General features: G+C 55.1%; 5 protein-coding genes across 5 annotated transcripts; 2 read left to right on the plus strand and 3 right to left on the minus strand.

Moving 5' to 3' along the window:
• Window positions 1-1027: 1027 nt before the first annotated feature.
• Window positions 1028-4953, minus strand: BKA78DRAFT_376813 (Piwi domain-containing protein; the record flags this gene model as incomplete). Its single annotated transcript, XM_066892845.1, has 4 exons — window positions 1028-3638; window positions 3690-3994; window positions 4051-4176; window positions 4681-4953. The coding sequence occupies 4 exons, from the start codon at window positions 4951-4953 to the stop codon at window positions 1358-1360; spliced, it is 2985 nt and encodes a 994-aa protein (XP_066747342.1). The 3' UTR covers window positions 1028-1357.
• Window positions 4954-8043: 3090 nt separating this feature from the next.
• BKA78DRAFT_292183 (uncharacterized protein) lies at window positions 8044-11394 on the minus strand (the record flags this gene model as incomplete). The annotated part of the gene is made up of 3 exons (XM_066886014.1): window positions 8044-10020; window positions 10079-10510; window positions 10561-11394. The coding sequence occupies 3 exons, from the start codon at window positions 11392-11394 to the stop codon at window positions 8044-8046; spliced, it is 3243 nt and encodes a 1080-aa protein (XP_066747343.1).
• A 598-nt stretch (window positions 11395-11992) lies between these two features.
• BKA78DRAFT_246100 (UNC-50) lies at window positions 11993-12981 on the plus strand (the record flags this gene model as incomplete). Its single annotated transcript, XM_066884183.1, has 4 exons — window positions 11993-12116; window positions 12245-12549; window positions 12609-12774; window positions 12833-12981. The coding sequence occupies 4 exons, from the start codon at window positions 11993-11995 to the stop codon at window positions 12979-12981; spliced, it is 744 nt and encodes a 247-aa protein (XP_066747344.1).
• A 440-nt stretch (window positions 12982-13421) lies between these two features.
• On the minus strand, window positions 13422-15283 carry BKA78DRAFT_329713 (uncharacterized protein; the record flags this gene model as incomplete). Its single annotated transcript, XM_066889692.1, has 2 exons — window positions 13422-13573; window positions 13636-15283. The coding sequence occupies 2 exons, from the start codon at window positions 15281-15283 to the stop codon at window positions 13422-13424; spliced, it is 1800 nt and encodes a 599-aa protein (XP_066747345.1).
• Window positions 15284-18715: 3432 nt separating this feature from the next.
• Window positions 18716-21133, plus strand: BKA78DRAFT_292185 (uncharacterized protein; the record flags this gene model as incomplete). Its single annotated transcript, XM_066886015.1, has 4 exons — window positions 18716-18819; window positions 18879-19466; window positions 19519-20337; window positions 20392-21133. 4 exons carry the CDS (start codon window positions 18716-18718, stop codon window positions 21131-21133), a joined length of 2253 nt encoding a protein of 750 aa, XP_066747346.1.
• Between the last annotated feature and the right edge of the window lie 1341 nt (window positions 21134-22474).

A 22474-nucleotide genomic window follows, 5' to 3' on the forward strand; every position in this document is an offset into this window, starting at 1 on the left:
TCGCACAAGACCCGCCGTAGCCCTTCTCTTCTGTCTCCGCGTTGCTTGTCGCAGGAAGACTCCCCGCTTGCCGCTTCATCTGCGGCTTCAATCCAATAGTGTGAGCGCGCCTGTACCGAGGCGCTCGCTGCTTTTGTTCCGTTGGTCGATTGATTTTCTGACTCTGCTGTTCGCTTGTCTGTCTGTCCGTCAGTCAGGGATGCCGCTGTCGTCTTCGCCTTTGCCTTTGACGTCGCCTTTACCGTCCCCATCGCCATCGTCGTCACCATTACCGTTGAAGCAAACCTCCTCGCGCCATGCTTCCTTTGAACCCCCTTCCCCTCCCCCTTCCAATACTCTTTGCCTCTCTCTTGTCCTCTCCCTCCCCATCTCCCAATCCCAATCAATCCACCCCCAGCGTCCTCATCTTCCTTCTTTTGGCGCCTCTCCCCTCCCAACCCATCGAGCCACGTCAAAGGGCCCTCCCATTCCCTTTCCTGCCCTCCCAACAGCTCATCTGCGTCTCTCTCTCTCTGCTTACCTCTCGCCATGCCGCAGCGCGAGTCGCAGCCGCAGCCACGCACTTTTTCCCCGTCGCCATCAGACCCCGACAGTCTTCAGCCCTGGACTCCAACCCTTTCGCAGCTGCTGCCTCCTCTTTTGCTTTCGCCTCTGTTCTTTCTTTGCTGCCCCAACTCCATGTGCCTTGTCGTCCCTCGTCCCTGGTCCTTCGATGTACGGAAGGATGAACTGATAGAAAGATTGCGCTCGGTCGGTCGCGGAGCGGTCGCTTGGAAGTCCGCACCTGCAATGGAAGTCAGTATCAAGACCAAGGCCGCCGCGCAGCCATCCAAGGGTGGCATCGAGGACCTGCTTCCTTCTCGTCAGCAAGGATCGCAGCGCGGCGGAGCGCAAATCTTAAAGGCAAAGCAGAGGGAGGAGTGGATGAAGGGAGGGGAGCTGCAAAGTCAGCCCGCTTGCAAGCCGCACGGCGCGGCTTGCGCATCAGTATCACGACAGACACATTCAAGGCAGCGAATCCGAGCTCTTTTGATGCAATCAATCATGCATTTTTATCTACCCGTGAAATCGTTGGATTGGAGAAGCAAATCCAATTACTGAAACCACCAATCAATCAGACCACCACCGTGAAAGCAACCAATCCACCCACTCACTCGCAAATTCCGCACTCAACCACGCCTCTTCAGTCAAGTCCTTGGGGCAAGCAGTGTCGGTTGCTCCCATTCCCGTGTCAGTCAGTCAGTGTCGCACCTCTTTTTTGTCGTTTTGTGAGTTGTGTTGGTGCTGCAAGAAGCAGCGAGGGGCAGGCCGCAGAGTGCGCGACCAGAGCCGAGTCGTGAGAATGCCGAGGCAGCCCTTAGACGTACCACATCTCGAAGGCAATCTCGGGCTTGATGGGGAGGAGAGGGTAGACCTCGGTGGGGGTCTTGTCCTCGGTCGAGGACGCCTTGCCCTTGCCAGCCGAAGCAAGCTTCTTGGCCTGCGTGTTGAGCTGCGAGCTCTCGTCCTTCTTGGAGCCCTCGACACCCTTCTTGCCATCCTTGGCCTTGCCCGCCATCAGGTCGACGTGGGCGCGGGCACGCTGCGACGCCAAGTGGGCGTAGTAGACGGCAGGGTGGATGGAGACGGGAGTGGTGGAGCGGATGTACTGGAACGAGTGCTCGAAGATCATTTGCTGGAGCTCATCGGCGCTGAGGCCGATCTCGTTCTGCAGAACCGTGTAGTGGACGGGGCGGGCAGTACCCTTGATGGCAGAGTGGGCGGCCAAGTAGAAGTCGAACTGGTAGGGGTGGGTGACACCAGTCTCGACCAAGCAGCCAGGGAAGGGGTTGCCGTTGCGATCACCGCGCTCGGGGAAGAAGCGGACGTGGTGGCGCTTGCTGGCGACGATCAAGGTGAACTTGGTCTTGTTCTTGGGATCGATGTCGCGGAACAAGGCCTTGATGTCCCTGTACTCTTGGTTCATGAGCTCCGGGTACTGGCCCTCGGAGACGCCGTCGCGGAAGTAGATGACTTGGTCGGGCAGCTTGTTCTCGTTCTTGGACATCCAGTGCCTGACCATCTTGCCGAGGCAATTGTTGATGTTGTAGGTCGTGACCATCTCGACGCGGAAGCCGTTGGTCTGGACTTGGGCGGCGTAGCGAGTGAGCTCAGAGTTGAGCGACATGGTCATGGCGGCGTAAGAACCAACGGTGCCGTCCTTGATGGCGCCCGGGGCGGGGTGGGAGACGTCGGCTCCGATGCACATCATTTTGCCGGCGGTCTTGTTGACCTTCTTGATGTTGGCGTACGCCCCGTCGGCCTGGGAGGTGAAGCCGCCGAGCTTGGCGTGGACCTTCATGCAAACGTTGGAAATGTACTGGTCGGAGTTCTTCTCAACGTGGGCACTCTGAACGAACTGGGTGACGACACCGTAGCGGCACTCGGCCATTTTCTTGATGCGGTTGTAGGTGTCGGGGTCGCGGTTGAGGACGACGAAGAAGATGAGCTCCGGGCGGAACTTGAACTTGTTGCCGGTGCCGTTGTAGGCCTGCTCAACAGTCTTCATGAGATCGGGAGTAGACTGGCTCAAGAGGCAAGGAACCTGAGACTCCTTGTTCTTGAACGTGCCGCCGTGCTTGCTGTAGACCGTGACGAACTGCTGGAAGAACTTCTGGATCTGGGGAGGGGTAAGCTGGCCACGGCCGCCCATGACCATGACGCCCCAAGAGGTGAGCGGCTTTGGAGTCGCGCCCTTGAACTTCTTGCCGATCAGCTTCCAGCGGCCTTGACCAGCCTCGGAGGCCTGGATGGCGCCGTTGGCAAAGCCAACCTTGGGAACGGGAAGCGAGCGCGCCTTGACCGTGACGGGCTTGGTGTCGATCTGGAGGCCCCACTGCTTGAGGATCGGGTCGGCAGGCCAGTTGAGCTTCTCAAGACCGCGCTGGATGCTGGTCCAACGATCGTTGGGAGGAGTGACGGCAAACTTGATCATGTTGGCGGTTTGCTTGTCGCCGAGCTTGAACGGGTAGCGCTGGTTCTCCATGAGGAAGCAGACGTCCAGCGGAAGGACAACCGAGGCCTTGGTCATCTTGACAAGCGGCATGTTGGGGACAAGCTTGAGCTTGTACTTGTGGAAGAAGTAGTCGGCAATCTTGACGAACTTCTTGACGCGGTTGCCGTCGGCGTCCGTCTCGGTGACCTCCATCTTGTACTCGTGGGACATGCGAGGCAAGATCTTGTCGATGATGTAGACCGGCTTCATGCCCTTCTCATCCGTGCGGTGCAACACCTCAACGGACAGCTTGGCCATGCGCTTGCACTCCCTCTTGATCTTGGACGCGTCCCAATTGTTGGACGCCTCCTTGAACCTGTTGGCCATCTCGCCGATGTTGGGAATTTCCAAGACCTGCTGAAGGGCGGCGCCGAGCTTCTGGGCGGTCCAAAACGTGCCGTTGGCGACGTCGACGTTGACGGAAAGGGTGGGCCTGTTCGCAGCTGTGGTGGTCATCCTGATGGAGGAGAAGACACCCTTGAACGCCTCAATGCCGTTGCCGAGCGCAATGCGGGTTTGGCCCTTAGCGAAGAAGGACTTCTTGATGGCAGTGAGGTTGCGGGAAGGGGTCTCGCGCATGAGGTGGTCCATGAAAAGGACGGCCCTGGGAAAAGGTTAGCAGTAGTAAGCAGTGATGGGTTGCGCAAAGACTTACTCAGTGACACTGTTGTCGAAGCCAATACCACTGTTGAGGTACTGGTTGAGCGAGTTGAAGTTCACCTGCTTGGTGCACTTGACAATGACCCTGTGGCGGTTCTTGCCTTGGTGCTCGGGGCGGAGGGTGCGCTTCTTCTCAGCGTCGAGGTCGACGTGGAAGACCTGCTCCGGGATCTTGTCCATGGACCAAGCGATGCGGTTGCCGTCGAAAAGCCAGCCCTTGCCGAGCTTCTTGAAGACACCCTCGGAGTGCCAGACGGCCTTGATCAGGCCACGCTTCTCCGTGCCCGAGCCGATGATGACCTGCAAGATGTCAGAGATGAAAGAGAAAGAGGAACGGTGGAGGGGAGGAACCTTACGTCGTACTGGTAGATGGCCGACTTGGGCATCGAAAGGACGTTGAAGTTGTTCAACTTGACATTGATCTCCTTGCCCTGGCTGTTGAGCTTGGCGGGGCGCTTCGGGATGTCGGCAGGAACCTCGAGCTTTACCCAGTTAGGCTCACGAGTCTCTTCTTGATTGTCCCGGTAGTGGTCACCGGCCGCCACGCGGAGGGCATTGGTTTGAGTTGAAGACATGCTGACGAATGAAGACGTGATTGGAAAGGGTGGTATGGTAGATTGAGTGGGACAGAGAGACAGAGTGACGAGAAGGGTGTTGTTGGTGTGGATGGGGACGGAAGAGAGTGGAGAGGTCTGGCTGCTTTTGTCCCCGTCGCGAGAGGTCCTTGCGGCCCAGGCAACGGGCGGAGGCAGCGCAGACGCAGGTCATGCTGAGACCGACAGTGCGGGTCATGCGCGCGGCCGACTTGCACATGGACCAAACAAAGTCGAGCCCAAGTGCAAGGTGACTGAGCACAGACCAAGACGTGTGATGGAAATGTGTGGAAGAGGAAGAGCAACATGAAGGAACAATGAAGAAAGTGACTGAAGGGGAAGAAGAAAAAAAAAAAAAAAAAGGGAAAAAGGAAAAAGTAAGAATGGACTTACACCACGAAGAGCGAACCAAGCAGCGAAGCCGGCAGCGTCACCAAGAAGCTTCGAGTTGACGTTCAACATGTTGACCTCGCGGTTGGGAGACGGATCACGGTTGCCGTCGAACCTGGGCAAAGACTGAGGAGTGGACCTCTCAGCCGACGAGCCCGTGGGCTGACGCTGGCTGCGGTCCTGCTGAACGGAAGCGGCATTGCGAGAAGTGGCCGCAGAGGCGGCCTCGGAAGCCTCACGCTCCGCCTGAGCACGACGCCTGGAAGCACCAGCCATTGCGAACCTGGTCAAAGAGTCAGAAAGAGCCGCGAATGATCTTGATCTGGGTATCCAACTCACCGGTGAAGCTGGGGGTACTTTTGGGAATGTGATGCGGAGCTTTTTGGCAGCCGAAGCGTGAAGTGAAATGGAATTCACGAGACTTTTCTGTACGCAGAAGCTGGTCAGCATCGATTGCAAGTGATGATCAACGGGACTGAGGCGGAAGACTCGCAAGCCCAGACCACCGAGGTGGCGAGAAAGCAAGTGAGCGTGATTGTCGGCAGGCTCCAAACCCAAGCAGAGCCAGCCACGAGGTACCTTCAGTGAGGTCACTGAGGACGCATGCGAGGCTGGCGCCTGTCCGAGCAAGAGGCACATGGAGTGAGGGCAGGCAAGGCGTGATCCGGTGCCTCCCGTGAAGGCAGGCAACTCAGAAGGCCGCAGGCGGGTGAGGGACTTACCGTGGCAGCAAAGCTGTCGAGCGATGAGGGTTGGAAGGGTGCGTTGGTGTTGAAGAGGATCGTTGAGCGATGATGCTGAAGGTTGGAGGAGGATGGAGTGGAGTTGAAGAGGGATGGTTCAGGACGGGCTGGAGGAATGGGTGGGGGGGTTTATAAACCCCATGAACTGCGCGGTCTGCGCGAAGGCTGCCGAGGGGACTACTGCCCAATTGAGAAGGGGTGAATCTGAGGGTGGGCGCGCGGGTCGGTCGACGAAATAGGCGGGAGCCAAATTGAGGAGGCACGAGGGGTGGGCGATTCGGCATGGTGATTGTGTATGAGGAATGAAGCAGCAGCAAGAAGAAGAGCAGGACGAAATGGACAGATCAATTAAGCCATAGAGGACGAAAGGCTACGAGATAGATACCTACATGAAGCTACCTACAGGGAGTTGAGGCTCCTCAAGACGGGGACTCATTTGATCAAGAGGGCCAGCAGTACCAAGGCATGATGAGGCCGGGCAGCCATCAACATGAAGACGAAGGACGAAGCGGTAACGGAGGGCGACTGCGCAGGCAAGCACACCACACAACTCGATCTCGAGGCAGGAGGCGGCGACCTCAACACCATGCCCAGCGACCGGACAAACGGGGAGGACATCACGACCAGCTCTATTCGCAAGAGCTTGCCCAAGGAGCGATCGTGTCCAGCGGAGATCGACATGGCAAATCCATACGACGGCGGAGCGGCAGCAGCGAGAAGAGGCACCTCAAGAAGGGGACAGCATCACCAGAGGATGAAGAGGACCGCCTCCACAGCGAGAGTACGCAGGCCGGGCACGTTGGGGAAAGGTACGGATGCCAACGCGAGAAGAGCAAGAAGTTTGACGTTTGATTAAGCTTCTTGGGGCGCACAACTGACCAGGGTCTGACAGGGCGATCCCCCACCACGCGAACGCCACCCGAGCCGCTAGTGCTTCAGCCCTGAAGCCGTTGGGATCACGCTATGCCCACCGACGGGAGCCAATAAGCCGCCTACGGGGATAGAGTTGGATATTTGTGATTGAAGTGAAGGGATGGCCGACAAGGCGGCGGGCATCATCGACGGAGATTTGGCTGGCGTAGCAAACGCTGCATGCCAGCGGCCAAGACAGATTGCCGGCATACGCAGCGGGAGTGCTCATGTCTAGCCGGAACACTGCAGGAGACCCATACAAAGGATGCAGGGCCACGGGAACCAGCAGGCTGGCAAGGGCAGATGCAAATGGTGGAACCACCCACGAAGAGGCCGGCCCGGACAAAGCGCATCGACCTGGGCGGACGGCTGCATGGAAAGCCAGCTCCTCTCGCACATCGTGGCTGCAACCAGCGGAAGAAATCATCGACGTGATGGACCTTCTGGTAAGACCGCACAAAGCGGCAGGGCGCGGCAGACGTTACGCTCGGACAAAAGAGGTCGCGGGGATACTCAGGACGGGCTATGCACCGAGGCGCATGAGGCATGAAATGGAGAAATTAGAAGCCAAGTCGGCAGGCTACAGGTACAGTCAGTTACGCTTACATGGCTGTCCTGCGAAAACAGAGGGAATGCGTTGGCAGACATACATTTGACGGAGGCGTGTTGCTGGAATCGACAGAGGGCGGGTGAAGCGTCAGACCGTGTAGGAAGAGGGCATTCAAAGAAGCCATGGCTGCGGTCTGCCGAATGCAACCCACTATTTGGTTGGCATTGATGCTGAGGAAGAAGAAGAAGCCATGTAGTCTGGTGGATAGTTTCTATGCATGCCTTGAATACAGCAAGAAGACAGACACCAAAGACGAATGCGTCTTACGGAGGTTAGCGTCGCAAGAAAACCACGCAGAAACCGCGAATTCGTCTGGAGCCAGAATTAGCGTAGAGACGCCGCCGGGCGGCTGAGGCCTACAAATCAGCACTTTCCACACACTTCTCCACAACCTCGACATACGTACAATCGCTTCCATTCCCACCTTCACGATTCTCACAAAAAGAAGAGGGTCGAAATTTGAGCGGCCTTGTATTCCCCTATCCCATATCTTCAGAGCTTTTGGCTTTTTCTGTGAATAATGTACAAGCCGGGGCGCCTGCCTTGTTGGGCCCCGGCCAAAAGAAAGAGCAGCTGCAAAGTAACCTCGCCATATGACGCAACTCCCTGAGTGTGTGTGCAAGGAAACGCCTCCCTCTGTTCATTCTGCTCCCCCAATCTTGAAGAATAGCCGGTTATCTCTGTGTCCGTCTTCTTTTGTTATTCCATTTTGGGTTTCAGTGTTCGAATCGATCGCCGTGCAGCTTTCCAATGGCCGATGAGAAAAGTGGAAAAAGAAAGAGAACTCCTCCCGCCGTTACGAAAAACGCAAAAAGGAAGATGGATGCCGGGCTGCAGAGAAAGCTCCTTCAGACCCTCATCAATGCAGCTTTGACAAGCCAAGACTCCAAGGGTGCAAGTGCAAACCGGCCCTGTGGCGCCGCTGATTCCCGTCAATGCTTCCACTCCGCGCGAAGAACGCGCTCACTCGTGTGCAAGTGAAATGAGCTCCACCTTACCCAATCAATACCCGCCTCGCCAGTCGAAGTTAAAGCCACCTCGCCCATAGGGACTAATGTAGGGACCCGGCACGGCAGGCGATAAGGAGTCTCTGCCCCGGTACTAGCGGTAGTAAGGGTTACCTGCGGCGCCATTAATAAAGGGTGTGTCGGCAAACTGTGGGTTAATGTAAATACCATTCATTCCTCCAGGCGGCTGCTGGCCCCAAGCCGGCGGGCCGCCACCCATGCCGCCGAAACCTCCGGGAAAGCCTTGCTGCGGTTGAGGTGTCGGACCGGGGAAGGGCGCTCCTCCTATGGAGCCAAGAGGCACTGGTCGCTGTGGTGGTGGCCAGGTGGGCGGCAGCTGTACGGAACGCAGCACGTCGACAACTCGTTCAGGTACAAAGCGCACGCTGTTGTACGTGTGCGCAGGCGGGATGATGCTGAGGAGGAAGGTAATGTCGCGAGGGAGCGGAGCTGCTGGACCACCGGCACCACCTTGCGGGTTGACAGAGCCGTCACGCTGAATGTTTCTGCCTTGGGCTGCGAGACGGCGACCTGCTGCACCCTTGAGGGGCGACTCTCCACGAGCCAACTTGCGAGGCTGCACCGAGTCATTGTCGGAGTCGTCGGGTTGGAAGGGGCGCTTCGGTGAATCGCGGACCGTCTGCGCTGGCATCGGAGGAGGACGGGGTGAGCCAACAGCAGCCGGCGTTTGGATGGGCAGAGCTTGCTGTGGCGCCTGAGGAATCGGCTGGACAGGCTGCTGCGGTGGAACCTGCTGTGCATCATGAAGCGCAGGCGGAGGCTTGGGTCGAGCCTGTGTGAGAGGAGAAATGATGTGGCGGATCGCTGTTGGGTCGAAGGTGGGCTTGGAGTAGCGGCGCGAAAAGTGTGAGAGGGACGGATCCTCAGGGAAGAGCTCGGCCATGCGCTTCTCAAGCTCTTGGATCTGGCTCAGCTCGCCGTAATGAGATTCGTATTCGTGAAAGAATGCGTAGATGGGTTTGGCTTTGGGGAGTGTCTCGGGCTTCTGCGCCATCCTACTGACGGTCGTCTTGAAGACCGCCCGGGCATTCGTGATATCGTTCTTAGCAATCAGGTGCTTCAAGTACTCGAGAGCAAACTCTTCGTCATCAGGGAAGAGCTTCATGCCGCGTTCCAGGATTTTGGTTGCTGCCGGATCGTTGTAGCAATGATGCTCAATCAGAGCGCTTGCGACGTAAACATCGCTAGTAATGCGACCGGCTTTGCGAGCGTCGGCAAAGACTTGCCTGAATCCACCGACCTTATCGCCCGGCTTGCCTTTGCCTTGAATTCTGCGCATGGCCCTGATGAGAGCGATCCATGCAAATGAAATGGTTCGGGACAGAAGCTTGATCTGAGCCTCATTGCCCTTCTTGATGGCATCAATCTGAGCCTGCAGAGCGGCCTCCTTTGCTCTTGAAGCAGGGCTCGCGTCCGCATCGTCGTCGTCATCGTCCACCTGGTCGTCCTCTGCGCCATCGGCCTGCTGGGCAGTCTCCTTGACCCGGTTGATCATTTCCGTCTCGCGCGCTTGCGTCTTCTTAATAAGCGCATAGAGGGCATCAAGGACCTTCTGGTACGGCTCTCGGACTTGCTCGCCCCGGCGAATGATGCTATCCTCGCCTTCCTCGTTTGCCGTCGTGATTTCGACCCTGTCGGCGCGCTTGAAGGCAAGCAAGCAACTCTCCGGGTTGGCCTCGTATCCCTTTTCGAGAAACTCTTTGCCCTCGGCTTCCATGCCGTTCTGGAAGCAAAACTCGGCAGCCTCGTACCACATGCTCGGCCAGAAACGGAGCGCCATCAACGCCTGCTTGTAGACGAATATCACTCTGTTCTTGAACGCGGCCTGGTCTTCATCTTTCAATACCAGGGGATCCTCCTTCTCCCAGGCAATCCACTTTTTCCAGGTTTCAACTTGCGCTGCGTACTCACTATCGCCATCGAAACCGGGAGCGGGTGGGAGCTTGGGGAGGGTCGTTCTCTTGAGGTCCCTCGTGATATTTTCCAGAGCAACGATGGAGCTTCTTGCAGTCATGTACGCCGGGGACTTTTCCTGGAGGAACTTGCGGCCCTACCGTTCATCAATGTCAGTCGATTGAATGCCTCTGGACAAAGTGTGGATTGCCTACCGTCACCTTGTTAAGACCCATCTCAAAACGGTCGTACTGCTTCCAGAGCGCCGTGACGGCATCCGTCGGAACACAAATGGCTCGCTGGTACGCCTTGCGGAGCAAGTCCATTTTTTGCTGATCCTGCCACGTGCTGCCACCAACGTTTCCGGGGCCGGACTCGACAAACTCGACATAGTCCTGCCAGAGTTGACCGGCGTCCTTGTCAAAGCCGACGCTGCTGAGAACAAACTCGTACGCTTGAGAAATGGTTTGGCGAGCAGTTCCGGTAACGTCATTGATCAGGTTATTGCGGCGGCGGATGTAGGTCAAATAGGTTGCCCAAAGTTGCAAGTGGGGGACTTGAAGAAGAGACTCATTGAAGATTCGCTCAACGGCGTAAAAGTTGTTAGCCTGCAACTCCATGTTCGCATATTCAACCCATTGCTCGGCCTGTTGTTGCATCAGCCAAGCCTATTACTCAAACATCACTGTAAACTCACGGCGGTGGGGAAAATCTTGAAGAAGCGCTGGTACGTTGCGCGAGCCTCCTCGAGCTTGTCTCGCCTCCGGTACTCGCCAATCAGGGTCAACCACGACTCGATGTCACCTCGTGGGTCTTCAGCGACCCTGTCTTCAAGAATGCCGATGCGATCTTGGGGCAGGCGGGCCTTGGTCGAAGGCGCGAAAGCCGTCTGCGGCGCGCCCTGTCCAGGCGCCGGAATTGCTGCCGCCTGAATCTGCTGCGACTGATTGAGAGTTGAAGGGGAATCAGTAGGGACGGGAGCAGTGTGAGCGGCGGCACCATTGGAAGCGCCATTAGAAACACCAGAAACACCAGTCTGATCTTGTGCAGCAGATGCGTTTTGTATTGGTACATTTGATGATGATGAAGGAAGTGCATTGACTGGAGTCTGAGAAACAGAACGCTCTGGCGTATGCGAAGAACCCTTTTCTGATCCCACAGCTCCTTGGGCCGTCGTTTGCTTCGAGACTGGAGGCTCTTCCTCATCGTCCTCATCATCAACGACAAACCCACCCATTGTCCGAGGAGGCTTGACTTGCTGCTTCGCGTCGGGGTTGGCGGATGTGACGCGCGACGGCGCCTCGGAGGCGGGCTGCGAGGGCGTCGGCTGCACAGGCGACTGGGGCGCAACTTCAGGCACAGCTTCAGGATCGTAGGGCGTAGTATCGGGAATGAGGTTGGACGGATCGTAGTCTTCTTCGTCGTCGTCCTCAACGGGCGGCGCGGTCTGCTGTGGCTGCTCGCCGTACGCGCCGGCTTCGCCCGACTGCAGCGACTGCAGAAAGGCCATCTCGGCGCTCATGTCGGCCATGATTGCGCGCGACTCGAGCGTGTAGCGAGATGGGGTGAGAAAGGCGTCGGCGGGCGACTCCTGCGCGCGCGCGTGGTGTCAGTCAGGCTGTGTTAGTCTGCGTCGAAGCTAGAAAGTAGCAAAGTCGTAATCAGAGTCAGACGGGTCGGTGGTGCGAGAAGGGTCGGTGGGAGTTGGTGGATGTAAAGGTCTGGTGTGTGTCCGGAAAGGTTGAGGGACGTCGAAAGGCGGAGGAGTTCAAAGCTCGCGCAAAGCTCTTGGCGCCCAGCTGGGGGCCTTGATCGTCGTCAGAGCTGCCTCCACCATACGCAACTCCACCACCACCCGGCAACTTACTGTACCCCTCCCACACCCCCAGACTAGCCCCCAAGAGCTCGACGTGTCGCCCCGTAAGCCGACGTCGTGATTGGGACCGCTTACTGTTGAAGTCGACCTTGTCCGCCGTCTTGCATGGGCTTCTGATCCCCTCCAACAACCACCAGCCGACCTCGAAGCTCCTCCCGCCGACATGAACCCTCAGATATCGCTACCTCGCCATGGCGGTCCCTCGAGCAACTTTGGTGGAACAGTTCCGAGTAATCGGCGCCAGGGAATCAAAATGCCTCGATTCTTCAAGCGGCTGTTCAAGTTCCCGCAGATGGACTTTGAGATGGCGGTATGGGAGATGATGAGCCTGATAATAGCTCCCAAGAAGGTGTTTCGCTCAATATACTATCACGTACGTCGATATATTCATTCTTCGTTGGATTAAGCTGACCTTTGCGCCGCAGAAACGTAAGAAACTCCGAGTTAAACATCTTTCTACCACCACCTCCGCGCGCCGCGTCTGACAGTTGATTTGCTCCCGCAGAAACCAAGAACACATGGCACCGGCCAGACCCAAGCTTCACATACCTCCTCTCCTTCTTCCTGATCCTGACCTCGCTGGCGTGGGGCCTCGCATACGCAGACGGATTCGGCCGCACCATGCGCATCATGCTCGTCTTTGTCTTTGTGCACTTCATCGGGCTGTCTCTGGTTGTCGCAACCGCATCATACTTCCTGGTGGGCAGGCTGCTAGGGCCTGGGGTACCTGGGCTGCCGGGAAGGCGGCGACAAGGATTGTTCGTCCAGCCTGGCGACGGAGAGCAGTTGGAGTTTGGGTACTGCTTTGACGTAAGGCTCAGCACGCGTAACAGATGCACGATGGACAAAGCTGACATTCGCCACGCCAGGTCTCGATACGCGCATTCTTCCCCGTGTGGGTTTTCCTCTACGTGATCCAATTCCTCTTCATGCCCCTCATTGCGCGCGACTACTGGGTGTCGTCCCTGATTGGCAATTCTTTGTATCTCCTGGCGTTCGGATACTACTCCATCATCACGTTTCTGGGCTACAACGGTACGCGCTCAAGCCTACTTCGGGAAATCGAACCAGACGCTGACTTCCTCGTTACCAGCCCTCCCATTTTTGCACCACACCGAGCTGCTCCTTTCGCCCGTCGTCGTCTTCACCATCCTCTGGTTCGTCAGCTTATTCGGGTTCAACCTACCCAAACACCTCGCCCCGGTCCTCTGGGCTGGCGCAAAGCTGCGCAAAGCAGTATAAAGGCACGACCATCCACATAATCCACGTTTCAGCCTCACCAAGAAGGGGAGCGAATGGGCATTTCAGGCGTTTGGTTGCAAGTCTGGGGAGTTGTCTTTCTTAATTGGGAATGTACTATATGTTTACAGGCGCCCCTTACTGTCCCAGCGACATTTCTCGGATGCAAAAGTACATCTAGTGAAGTACATCTAGTGAAAAAAGCGAAAGTCTTGGTCCGCACGTTGCGTGCTGGACAGCTCGAATCGTCTATCTCTATCTTTTTGCGCTATGCAAACAGCCGACCCGGTCTAGATTGTGAGACGTGACCATGCGCTTTGAAGGCGTGCGCAAACCAACCAACCAGCCATGTATGCATGTGTACTTGGCGCATCTGTGTGGCGCCCCGGCCAGCTCGGAGACAATTACAAGGGGGGAATAGGGATGTGTATGTGCGTCGAAGCCTACAGATACCTCTTCTGGAACACCTCCTCGTAGCATTGGATCGAATCGCCCTCGCGGAAGTCGGACCAGTTGTCGAAGCCGATGCCGCACTCGGTGTCCTTGCGCATCTCAGAGACGTCGCGCTTGACGTTCTTGAGGGACGAGAGGGTTCCTGTAAGAAAGATGTTAGGGAGCTGTCCAGAGTACGTATTCGCAACTTGCACTTGGACGTACCTTGATATATGACCTCGTTGCGGCGGAGGACTTTGACCTTGCTCGTGCGCTTGACCATACCGTTCTCAACACGGCAACCGGCGATGCGCAGCTTCTTCCTGCCGCCGATGCCAATCTCGAACGTCTGGAGGATCTTGGCCTCGCCCGTGACCTTATGCGTGACGAGGGGCGGGAGGCGCTCCTCGAGGACGGCCTTGATGTCGTCGACGAGGCGGTAGATGACGTTGTTCTCGATGAACTTGACGCCGTGGTAGCCGGCGAGGCGGCGGATGTGCTGGGGGATCTCGACGTTGAAGGCGACGATGTAGCCGTTGGCGGTCGAGGCGAATTCGACGTCGAACTCGGTGACGGGGCCGACGCCGGACCGCGCAATCTTGGGACACACTTCGTTGTTGCCGACCGTCATGATGTAGTCGTGGCAGGCCTCCTCGGAGCCCGACACGTCGGCCTTGAGCACAAGCGGCACCTCCTCGCGCTTTTGCTTGATTTCGGGATCGCTCTCGGCCGCCTTCTCCAGCTCGTTGACGTACTGGATTGGGTTCTTGATGCCGGCTTTGGTCGCCTTGGCGATTTCTTCCTCGCGCCATGCCTGCTTTTCGCGGCGCTCGTGCTCTTGTTTGCGGGACTCGGCAATGACCTCCATGTCCTTGGCCATTTTGATCCTTTCTCTTGTCACGGTGCGGTATTCGATGGCTTCGTTTGCCCGCTGCTCGTCTGGCGCCTCGAGGAATTCGTCTCCGGCTTCTGGCTGACCACGCCAACCATCGATTTCCGTTGGCATACCAGGGCCGACGCTGTCCACTTCCACGCCAGCTTCATTTCGCATTGTCCGCACGCGGGCAAAGGTTGTGCCTGCCACGATGATGTCGCCCACCTTCAAGGTACCGCGACGGATGAGTAGAGTGGAAACACGTCCTCTTTCCTTGGTCGAGGCTTCGATGATGTGGCCCTCCACCGGTCCAGTCGGATCAGCCCGATGGTCAAGGATTTCCGAGAGTAGCGATGTAGCTTCCTCCAGGTCCTCCATCCCCTGTCCCGTCTTTCCGGACACTGGAATCGCTTGGATATCTCCACCAAAGTCTTCAACGTAGAGATCGTGGCGAGCTAGATCCTGCTTGACGCGCTGCACATCGGCACCCTCCCTATCAATCTTGTTGATGGCAACTATGATGGGCACGCCAGCCGACTGCGCATGTTTGATGGCCTCTTCTGTTTGCGCCTTGACTCCATCATCGGCCGCTACGACCAGGATGACGATATCCGTGACGTTGGCTCCGCGCTGTCTCATGTTCAGGAATGCAGCGTGACCGGGGGTATCCAAAAATGTAATGGTCTTTCCAGAAGACAGCGCCACGTTGAAGGCACCGATGTGCTGCGTGATGCCACCAAACTCCGACGCCGCAACAGAAGACTTCCGCAAATAGTCGAGAAGAGTGGTCTTTCCATGGTCGACGTGACCCATGATTGTGACGACGGGGGGCCGCAGCGGAAGCGTCGACTTGTCTTCGGGGTCGGGTGTCGGGTAAAGATCCATGTCTTCTGGCAGAGGAGGGATGGGATCGAAGTTGAATTCCGCAGCAATAAGGCCGGCGTTCTCGGCATTGAGGATGTCGTCTGGACGCACATCTTCATATCCAAACTCTGCCATTTTCTTGAGGAGTGAATCGGACCTGACCTTCAACAGGTTTGCAAAGTTGGACACGCTGATGTACTCGGGAAGATAAAGCAGAGTCGGCTTTTCGACCTCACTCCTCTTCGCTTCCTGTTCTTGCCTTCTCTTTGCCTTTTTCCGCTCGGCTTTGGCCTCCGCTTTCATGCCGCCTTCGAGATCAGACTCGGTCATGCTGAACTTGGAAGATTTATTGCCTTTTCGTTTGCGCGATCTGTCGTCGACTTCCTCCTCTTCCTCTGCAAATCTGCTTGACCTCGACTTGCGCTGCGGCTCTTCAACAGGCACTGACCATTGTACCCGCTTTGGCGCTGGTGATGGTGCTGGTGCTGGCTTATACACTGGTTCCTCGTACGTTTGGGGCTGCTCCCTGGCTCTTCTAGCGGCGGTTTCTGCCCACGTCTCTTCACCAGACGAAACCTTGGGCCTTGAACTTGTTTTTTCAGGGGAAGGTGAACCATCATCTTCGAAAAAATCATCTGCCGTCATGAGGGTAGCACCGCCGCTCTGTGATGCAGGCTTGGCTTCCGCACGGATTTCTGGCTGCTTCGCCAAACCGGGCCTGGATGTCTGCGGAGGTGCTGTAAAATCAAAGTCATCAGAATCGTCCAAAATCTTCGGTGGGGCCACCGGGGTCGGTGCTTCCTGGGGCGCCAACAAAGGTTTTGAAGTTGATCCTGTTGCAGTAAAGTCGAACTCGTCAGCAGGGTCTTTGTACTCTTCCAAAACTGGAGATTTGGCCTCTGCTTCAGGCAATGCTGTTGCTGGTGCTTGATGCGTCGCCAACGTTGACCTCGGCTTTGGACTTGCTGCGGCAAAATCAAATTCTTCCGAAGAGTCTACCAACGCTGGCGATTTGCTCTCCGCTTCGGGCACTGCTGGTGCTTGTTGTGTTGCGGTCGATGGTTGTGGTTCTGGACTTGGTGCAGCAGAATCGAATTCTTCCGAATGGTGCTCATCCACCAGAGACTTGGTTTCTACTTTTGGTACTGTTGGTGGTTGTTGTGTTCCCGTCGTTGACCTTGACTCTAGACTTGCTGTAGCAAGATCATATCTTTCCGAAAGATCTTCCACCACCGGAGACTTGGTTTCTGCTTCAGGTGCTGCTGGTGGTGGTTGTGTTGTTGTCGCTGACCTTGGTTCTGGACTTGCTGCAGCAATATCAAACCCTTCCGAGGTATCTTCCACGACCGGAGTCTTGGCCTCTGCTTCATGCACTGCTGGCGCCTGTTGCGTTGTTGACGATGACCGTGGTTCTGGACTTGCTGTGGCAAAGTCAAACCCGTCAGAAGGATCTTGATAGTCAGCTGGCGCTGTAGAAGTTTTATCAGACTCAGGTGGTGTTCGTTCCAAGACCGGTGCTGATTTTGTCGGCCATGGAGCTTTCGCAAAACCAAAGTCTTCAATTTTCTCTGCTGGTGCACTTTGAGCGCTTTGCGCAGCGTCCCTCTGACTTGCATGCTGGTCCCCGGAAGTCTTCAGATCGTACTCCGCAAATGACATGTCCGAGGGGTCACTTGTATTTGCAGGGGGCGCCGGGGCTGGTTTGGAAGGTCCGGATGATTTTTGCTGAGGGGTTTTCGACCCTAATCGCGCCAATATATCCGCAAAGTCTTGGGAGGCGTGCGCCGAAGATTTGGGATCGGTCGTCCCCGTTTTCAGAGGATTCAGCACCCGCATTGGTTCGGCCGCTTGTTCCTGGGACTCCCCTGACTTATTCCCTGTCCATTGATCCTGCTTTTTCCCTCTCGTCTTTAAATGTGACCACGAGGATGGACTCTCCGGGTCCCAAAATCTGGAAACCTTAGGTGGCTCCGCCGCCATGTTGTATGCAACCATACGCCGTCCTTCTCGCAGCTTGTTGAATTTACTTATGTAAGGGGGCGGCCGTCGAAATTCTATGATCGTTGTCAGTCCGCTTGATTCCAGGGACAACTGTTCTTGTCGAGATCTAGCGCTCTCGTCTTACCCTTTGCTGCTGAAGAGCCCGGCAACTGTCCTTGACCTTGTCCCTCTTGTGCAGCATTGCCAGACGTTATGCCGCCTTGATTCCGTCCAGCTGATATTCGTGAAGAGGCTGAAGCTGCCGCTTGTGGTGTCGAATTGGCCAAAGACTGCGGTTGTTCGCTCCCAGCTTGTTGGCTCGCCACCGCAGACCCTCTCCCCACTCCCACCGCGTCCATGAAGTCTAAGTCGCCTGATTCATCCTTGGCAGCTGCTTGAGGCGGTTGTGTCGTCCCCGAAGGCGCAGGTGACGCTTGCGAGGCGTGCGAGCTGGCAGGATTGCGAAGCGAATCCGACGATGGTGATTCGGAGTTGTTGGTGGCGTCGGGATTGGACAGCTGCGCAACCCTAGAGTTCTCGCGAATCTGGATTGGGCCGGCGCCGTAGGATGGAAGGCGTGGAGCATCGCGCGCAAGACGACTGGCACAGAACGCGCAGACGCTCTGAGCTTGTGCGGCCTGTAGAGCTTCAGCAAATACGATTCAAAAAGTTCCGCCAAACGTACTCTCAATCTTTGCCTCCGCATTGTTGAGTCTTCCAAACAACCGAACGGAGCGTGCTAGAGCCTGTCGCGACGCATGAGGTTTCCAGAAATCCCCACGAACAGTGCATTGGCAATGGCGTTGATCCACTGTGCCACCGATGCTCGTCGAGAGATTTCCGGCTTGCACGAGTCAGTCGATTACTTAAGCCAAGCATCGACCAGAGCTCCCCATTTTACCAATCCCAGCACCTGATTGGCGACCTCCACTATTTCTCAAGCACAGTGGAAGATGCGCTTGTCCTTCTTCCTCACAACACTACCGGCAATATACTCCAGATCGCATTCGAGGTATCAGCCCAGCTCAGGCTAGCGCCCGCAGTCAACTTGGCTTGTTTTTGCGCTGGCCCTTCGGGTTGAGATCGGCATCGTTGCGTCCACTTCTGTTCCTCAGCCTAGGTTCTTGCTACCCCAGCCTGCTCCTTGGTGTGCAACTATGACTAGGGCACACTTTCTGCCTTGCCATACACCCCTTTTGATATGTGTTCCAGGCTACATTATGCTACACAGAACAGCGACTTTGTTCATGTCTAATAAAGCAATTTTTCGGCTCTTCCACCGGACCGAGACGTCTTTTCCAAGTGGTTTGGCAAAAGTCATCATCGATACACCAATTGCAAATGCTCCTCTCGCCCAAAAGAAATCATCGGACAAGGATGGAGCCTTCGATGAATGAGCAAGGCTGAGCTGGAATTCATGCAGAGCTGCAACGTCGTACTTGGATTACAATGCACCGCATATCTTGGCTTCGTGCTCCAAATCCATTTTCTGGTACCTGGGGCCAAACTTGTGTCTTAAAAGCCGGATGTACGCCTTTGAGCCTTGCAGAGTGTGATAGAAGGCTGTCATTGTTTTGACAAGTAGCCATGGACTCTCCTCACTCCAGCCGCGAAGGCGAACGAATTCACCTCCAAGAATTTACACATGGCGATGACAATGGATGCACTGAAGAGGCTGAGGTGGACATTGCGTAAGACGTCGTCAGAACAGCCATTTTCGGAGTGTCCCATAAATTGACTGTGTGTCTAGGCCTGACAATCAGAGTGTACAATCTCCCATACCCTCCACCCGGAGTGCGAGTCCAAATTTCAACCCTCATCAAGACTCTCTGTCTTCCACGTCTCTTGACTCGTTCTCAAACGGGAACAAGACACTCTCGCCGGCATGGCTGAGAAAAATATTAGACAACATTACACCGAGCTACTGGACAAGAAAGAAAGAAGTCTACGAGTGGCGAGTGGGGTGCTTCTTGGGCTGTGTAATGGCCTTCGCTGTCTTATGCACCAACATAGGATTGTTGGTAGCAGGCGCTCGCACTGAGGAAGGATTCAAATCCGGATTTGCGACGTTGAGTACTGGATCCAGCTCGCACATCTCAAAACTCAGTACATTCTATCACGTCCTCATCAACGTCTTGAGCACAATCCTCCTTAGTGCGAGCAACTACGTTATGCAAATCATGAGCAATCCGACACGAGAAGACCTAGACAAAGCCCATCAGTCCGGAGATTGGTTGGATGTTGGCGTCCTTAGCTTGAGGAACATAGTCAGGTTTCCAAAACGGAGGAGAATCGTGTTTCTGATTCTTTGCATTTCTTCGGCACCACTTCATCTCTTGTAAGAACCACTACTTTCGTTGTTACCGATTTGTAGAAGTTGACGCTTCCAGTTATAATGCGGCCATATTCAAAGTGATTCGAGAGAACAGCTACCAAATCGAGTACATCCCAGAAACTTCACAACGTAACCAGGAGCTGGAACGGAACACACTCAGCAATTTGACAGAAAACTGGCAATCAATATACGGAGTTGAAAATCCTTCAGGCTACGCAAACTTGTCTCTTGTATTCGACTACCTTTTGTTTACCACCAAATACCAGGAGCAGGAGAATCGGTCAGAACTGGCTGGCGACATAACCCTACCTTTCGTCCATTTTCCATATGTCTCTGACATTCCATATTCCGATCTTCAAGCCCTCAGGATCGAAACAAAAGACTTTCCGGAAGATTACAACTGGATTGACTTGAAGGTGGTCAAGTACTATGGCAGGGGTGAGAGTGCTCGTCGGGTCGTCAAATTCAGTGCGAACGCAGTCTTAAGAGTCATCGAGGCTTGGGGACAAAGGACTGAAGACTCAAGTCTACGGGTCAGCCTTCTCTTCATGCTGATTGTCATCACGTTCAACGCCTTCAAACTCATCACTATGCTCTACGTCTTACTTTTCGATCGGCACCCTCGCCTTGTAACAGTTGGAGATGCTATCGCATCTTTTCTCGAGAATCCAGATGTCTACACTTCAGGGTACTGCACAATATCCGTGGATGAATATCTCTGGAGACTTCGGGTTCAGAAGCGGCGACATGAAAACCGAATCATCGACGAAAAAATTATGAAGAGAATTGACGGCTACTGGGATATCCACCGGAAGCGGAAAGGCGCGGCAGTCTTGCGAATGCCAATCATGATGTTGGTCATATCTATGACGATGTAAGTTGTGATGCAATGAATATCTTTGGATTGGGTTCTGATAGATGTCTGCAGCTCGGCTGGCGCTATTGTGGCAGCGATGTGCATGCTTTTCTCCGACGCACCCGAGAACGGCCTCAGCTGGGGCACAAGCTCAACAACGGGCTTCAGTCTCAGTGCGAATCCTTTCATCTCCAAAGGAATGCTCTTAAATGCCTTGGTAGCGAATACGCCACAATTGATTCTTTCGGCTGGCTACCTCCTCTTCAATGGCTTCTACACTAGCATGGCTATCGTTGGCGAGTACAACGATTTCTCTATTCAGCGAAAAGCACTGCGTGTGAGTCAACCCCGGGGCCAGCAACGCAGCACGTACTTTCTGCAACTACCATACAAGTGGGCAATACCTTTGAACACTGCAGCAGCTGCTCTTCACTGGCTCTTGTCTCAAGCAATATTCTTCACGCGCATAGACAAGATGGGATCAGATGGAAAGCTGAAACGAGAGGTTTCAGTATCTGCTTGCAATTACTCGGTTCGGAGCTCCATCTTACTCCTTTTTGTCATATCAGTGCTTGTTGCAGCTGCTACAGGCGTCGGGCTGATGAGGTTCAAGGCTCGAATGCCATACGCATCTTCTTGCAGCTGGGTCATAAGTGCCGCTTGCCATCCCCCGCCGGAGGAAGTGGAGCCGCACTTGAAGCGGGTCAAATGGGGAGTTGTGCAAAGCGAGACATATTCTATCAAAGGAGTCCCGCACTGTTCCTTCTCGAGTCGACATGTACGGGCTCCTGAACCTGACGTACGGTATGAGTAGCGACGACTACACCGACATCAGGAAGGGAACATCGATTTCGTTTGAATCCATCGCTGAGGGTCACAGAAGAATTTACCAACCCCGCGGCGAGGTTCTCGAATGCTCCCTGTATTTGTGGTCGCAGAATTATTCGTTCAGCGAGGAAGGCAAGATGCATGTACACAGGGAGTGTATAAACACCTTGCTGTCCAAAGACTTGGACCTTTAGCTCGGAGGATGATAGCTATAGGGAACATTCAAGCATTCCGCACCGCCTTGAGTTGCCATTCCTTTTGGGGCACACTGCGCCATGGCAAAATTCGGGATCAGGTTGGCACATCGTTAGAATTCTGCGGCAAATGCGTTCATGCGGGCTACAAGAGAATGTTCACAACCCTCACGTTTTCGTCTTGGCTTTTGGCATCACTCATCATGGCTTCTACAAAACAGATTCCCAATGGACCAAAAGCCCAGAAGCGGAATGCTATCCTCGAGTCTAGGCTTCGTCAAGACGACCGCCTTGCTCTGCTCCTAATCTTCTCTTTCTTTATATTCCAGGGCAAGCTCAAGTTGCACGCTGTCGAGAGCACTTTTGAGGTTGCGCTTTCATTGGAGGATGATTTCCATCGTTTTGATCACTGCCTTTGTGTGTCTGCGGATCGGCTGGGAATATTTGAAACATTTCTTTGAAGGATGCGGCGACATATGTTGAAGGTGCTGTCATGGGGAAAGTTTCTCTTTCTTTATGAAGACTCGCGTGTTCCGAGACCATAAGGATATATCGTGTTATGGATACAGGCGCCAGCGTGTTTGTAAGAAAGGTCGGGCATATTCGATGGCGTTGAGCCCAGGCGTTCTTGCATGGAATTCCCGAGGCTGATGCTCGCTGATTGGACAATGGTCTTGCTTGCGGTGTGGTTGTCCAATGAATTCAGCGAGTCCTGAGATAGAGATATCGCGGTTTGTCAGTCGCCACGAACCCCTGTCGACTGGTCCCTGTCGACTGCGTTAAAACCCAAAAGTCACCACAGCACCGGCTCTGAGCCAAACTCAATTGGGAAAGACTTCGGAACACCGCAAAGATGCTGTTCTACGCTGTGAATACTAGAGATAGGCGTAGGCAGTTTCCCAGGGTTGCGGCATCGCGTCATGAGCCAGGAGTCGGGATGTCAGTTGCTGCAAATAAAGAGATGTTATGGGAGGGCGATCTCCATCGACTGCGACAAATCGCAACTCAATGATCATGCTCCGAGCCAAACTCAACTGTAAGAATCCGGAGATCCGCAGAAGTGCTACAGCCCGCCCTTGGCGCTGGCCTAGATAATATGCTGAGGATTCGTCCTTTTCCTTCTTCCCCTCTGG

Source organism: Phyllosticta capitalensis, assembly GCF_038381095.1.
Source record: "Phyllosticta capitalensis strain CBS 128856 chromosome Unknown BKA78scaffold_2, whole genome shotgun sequence".
Taxonomy (NCBI): domain Eukaryota; kingdom Fungi; phylum Ascomycota; class Dothideomycetes; order Botryosphaeriales; family Phyllostictaceae; genus Phyllosticta; species Phyllosticta capitalensis.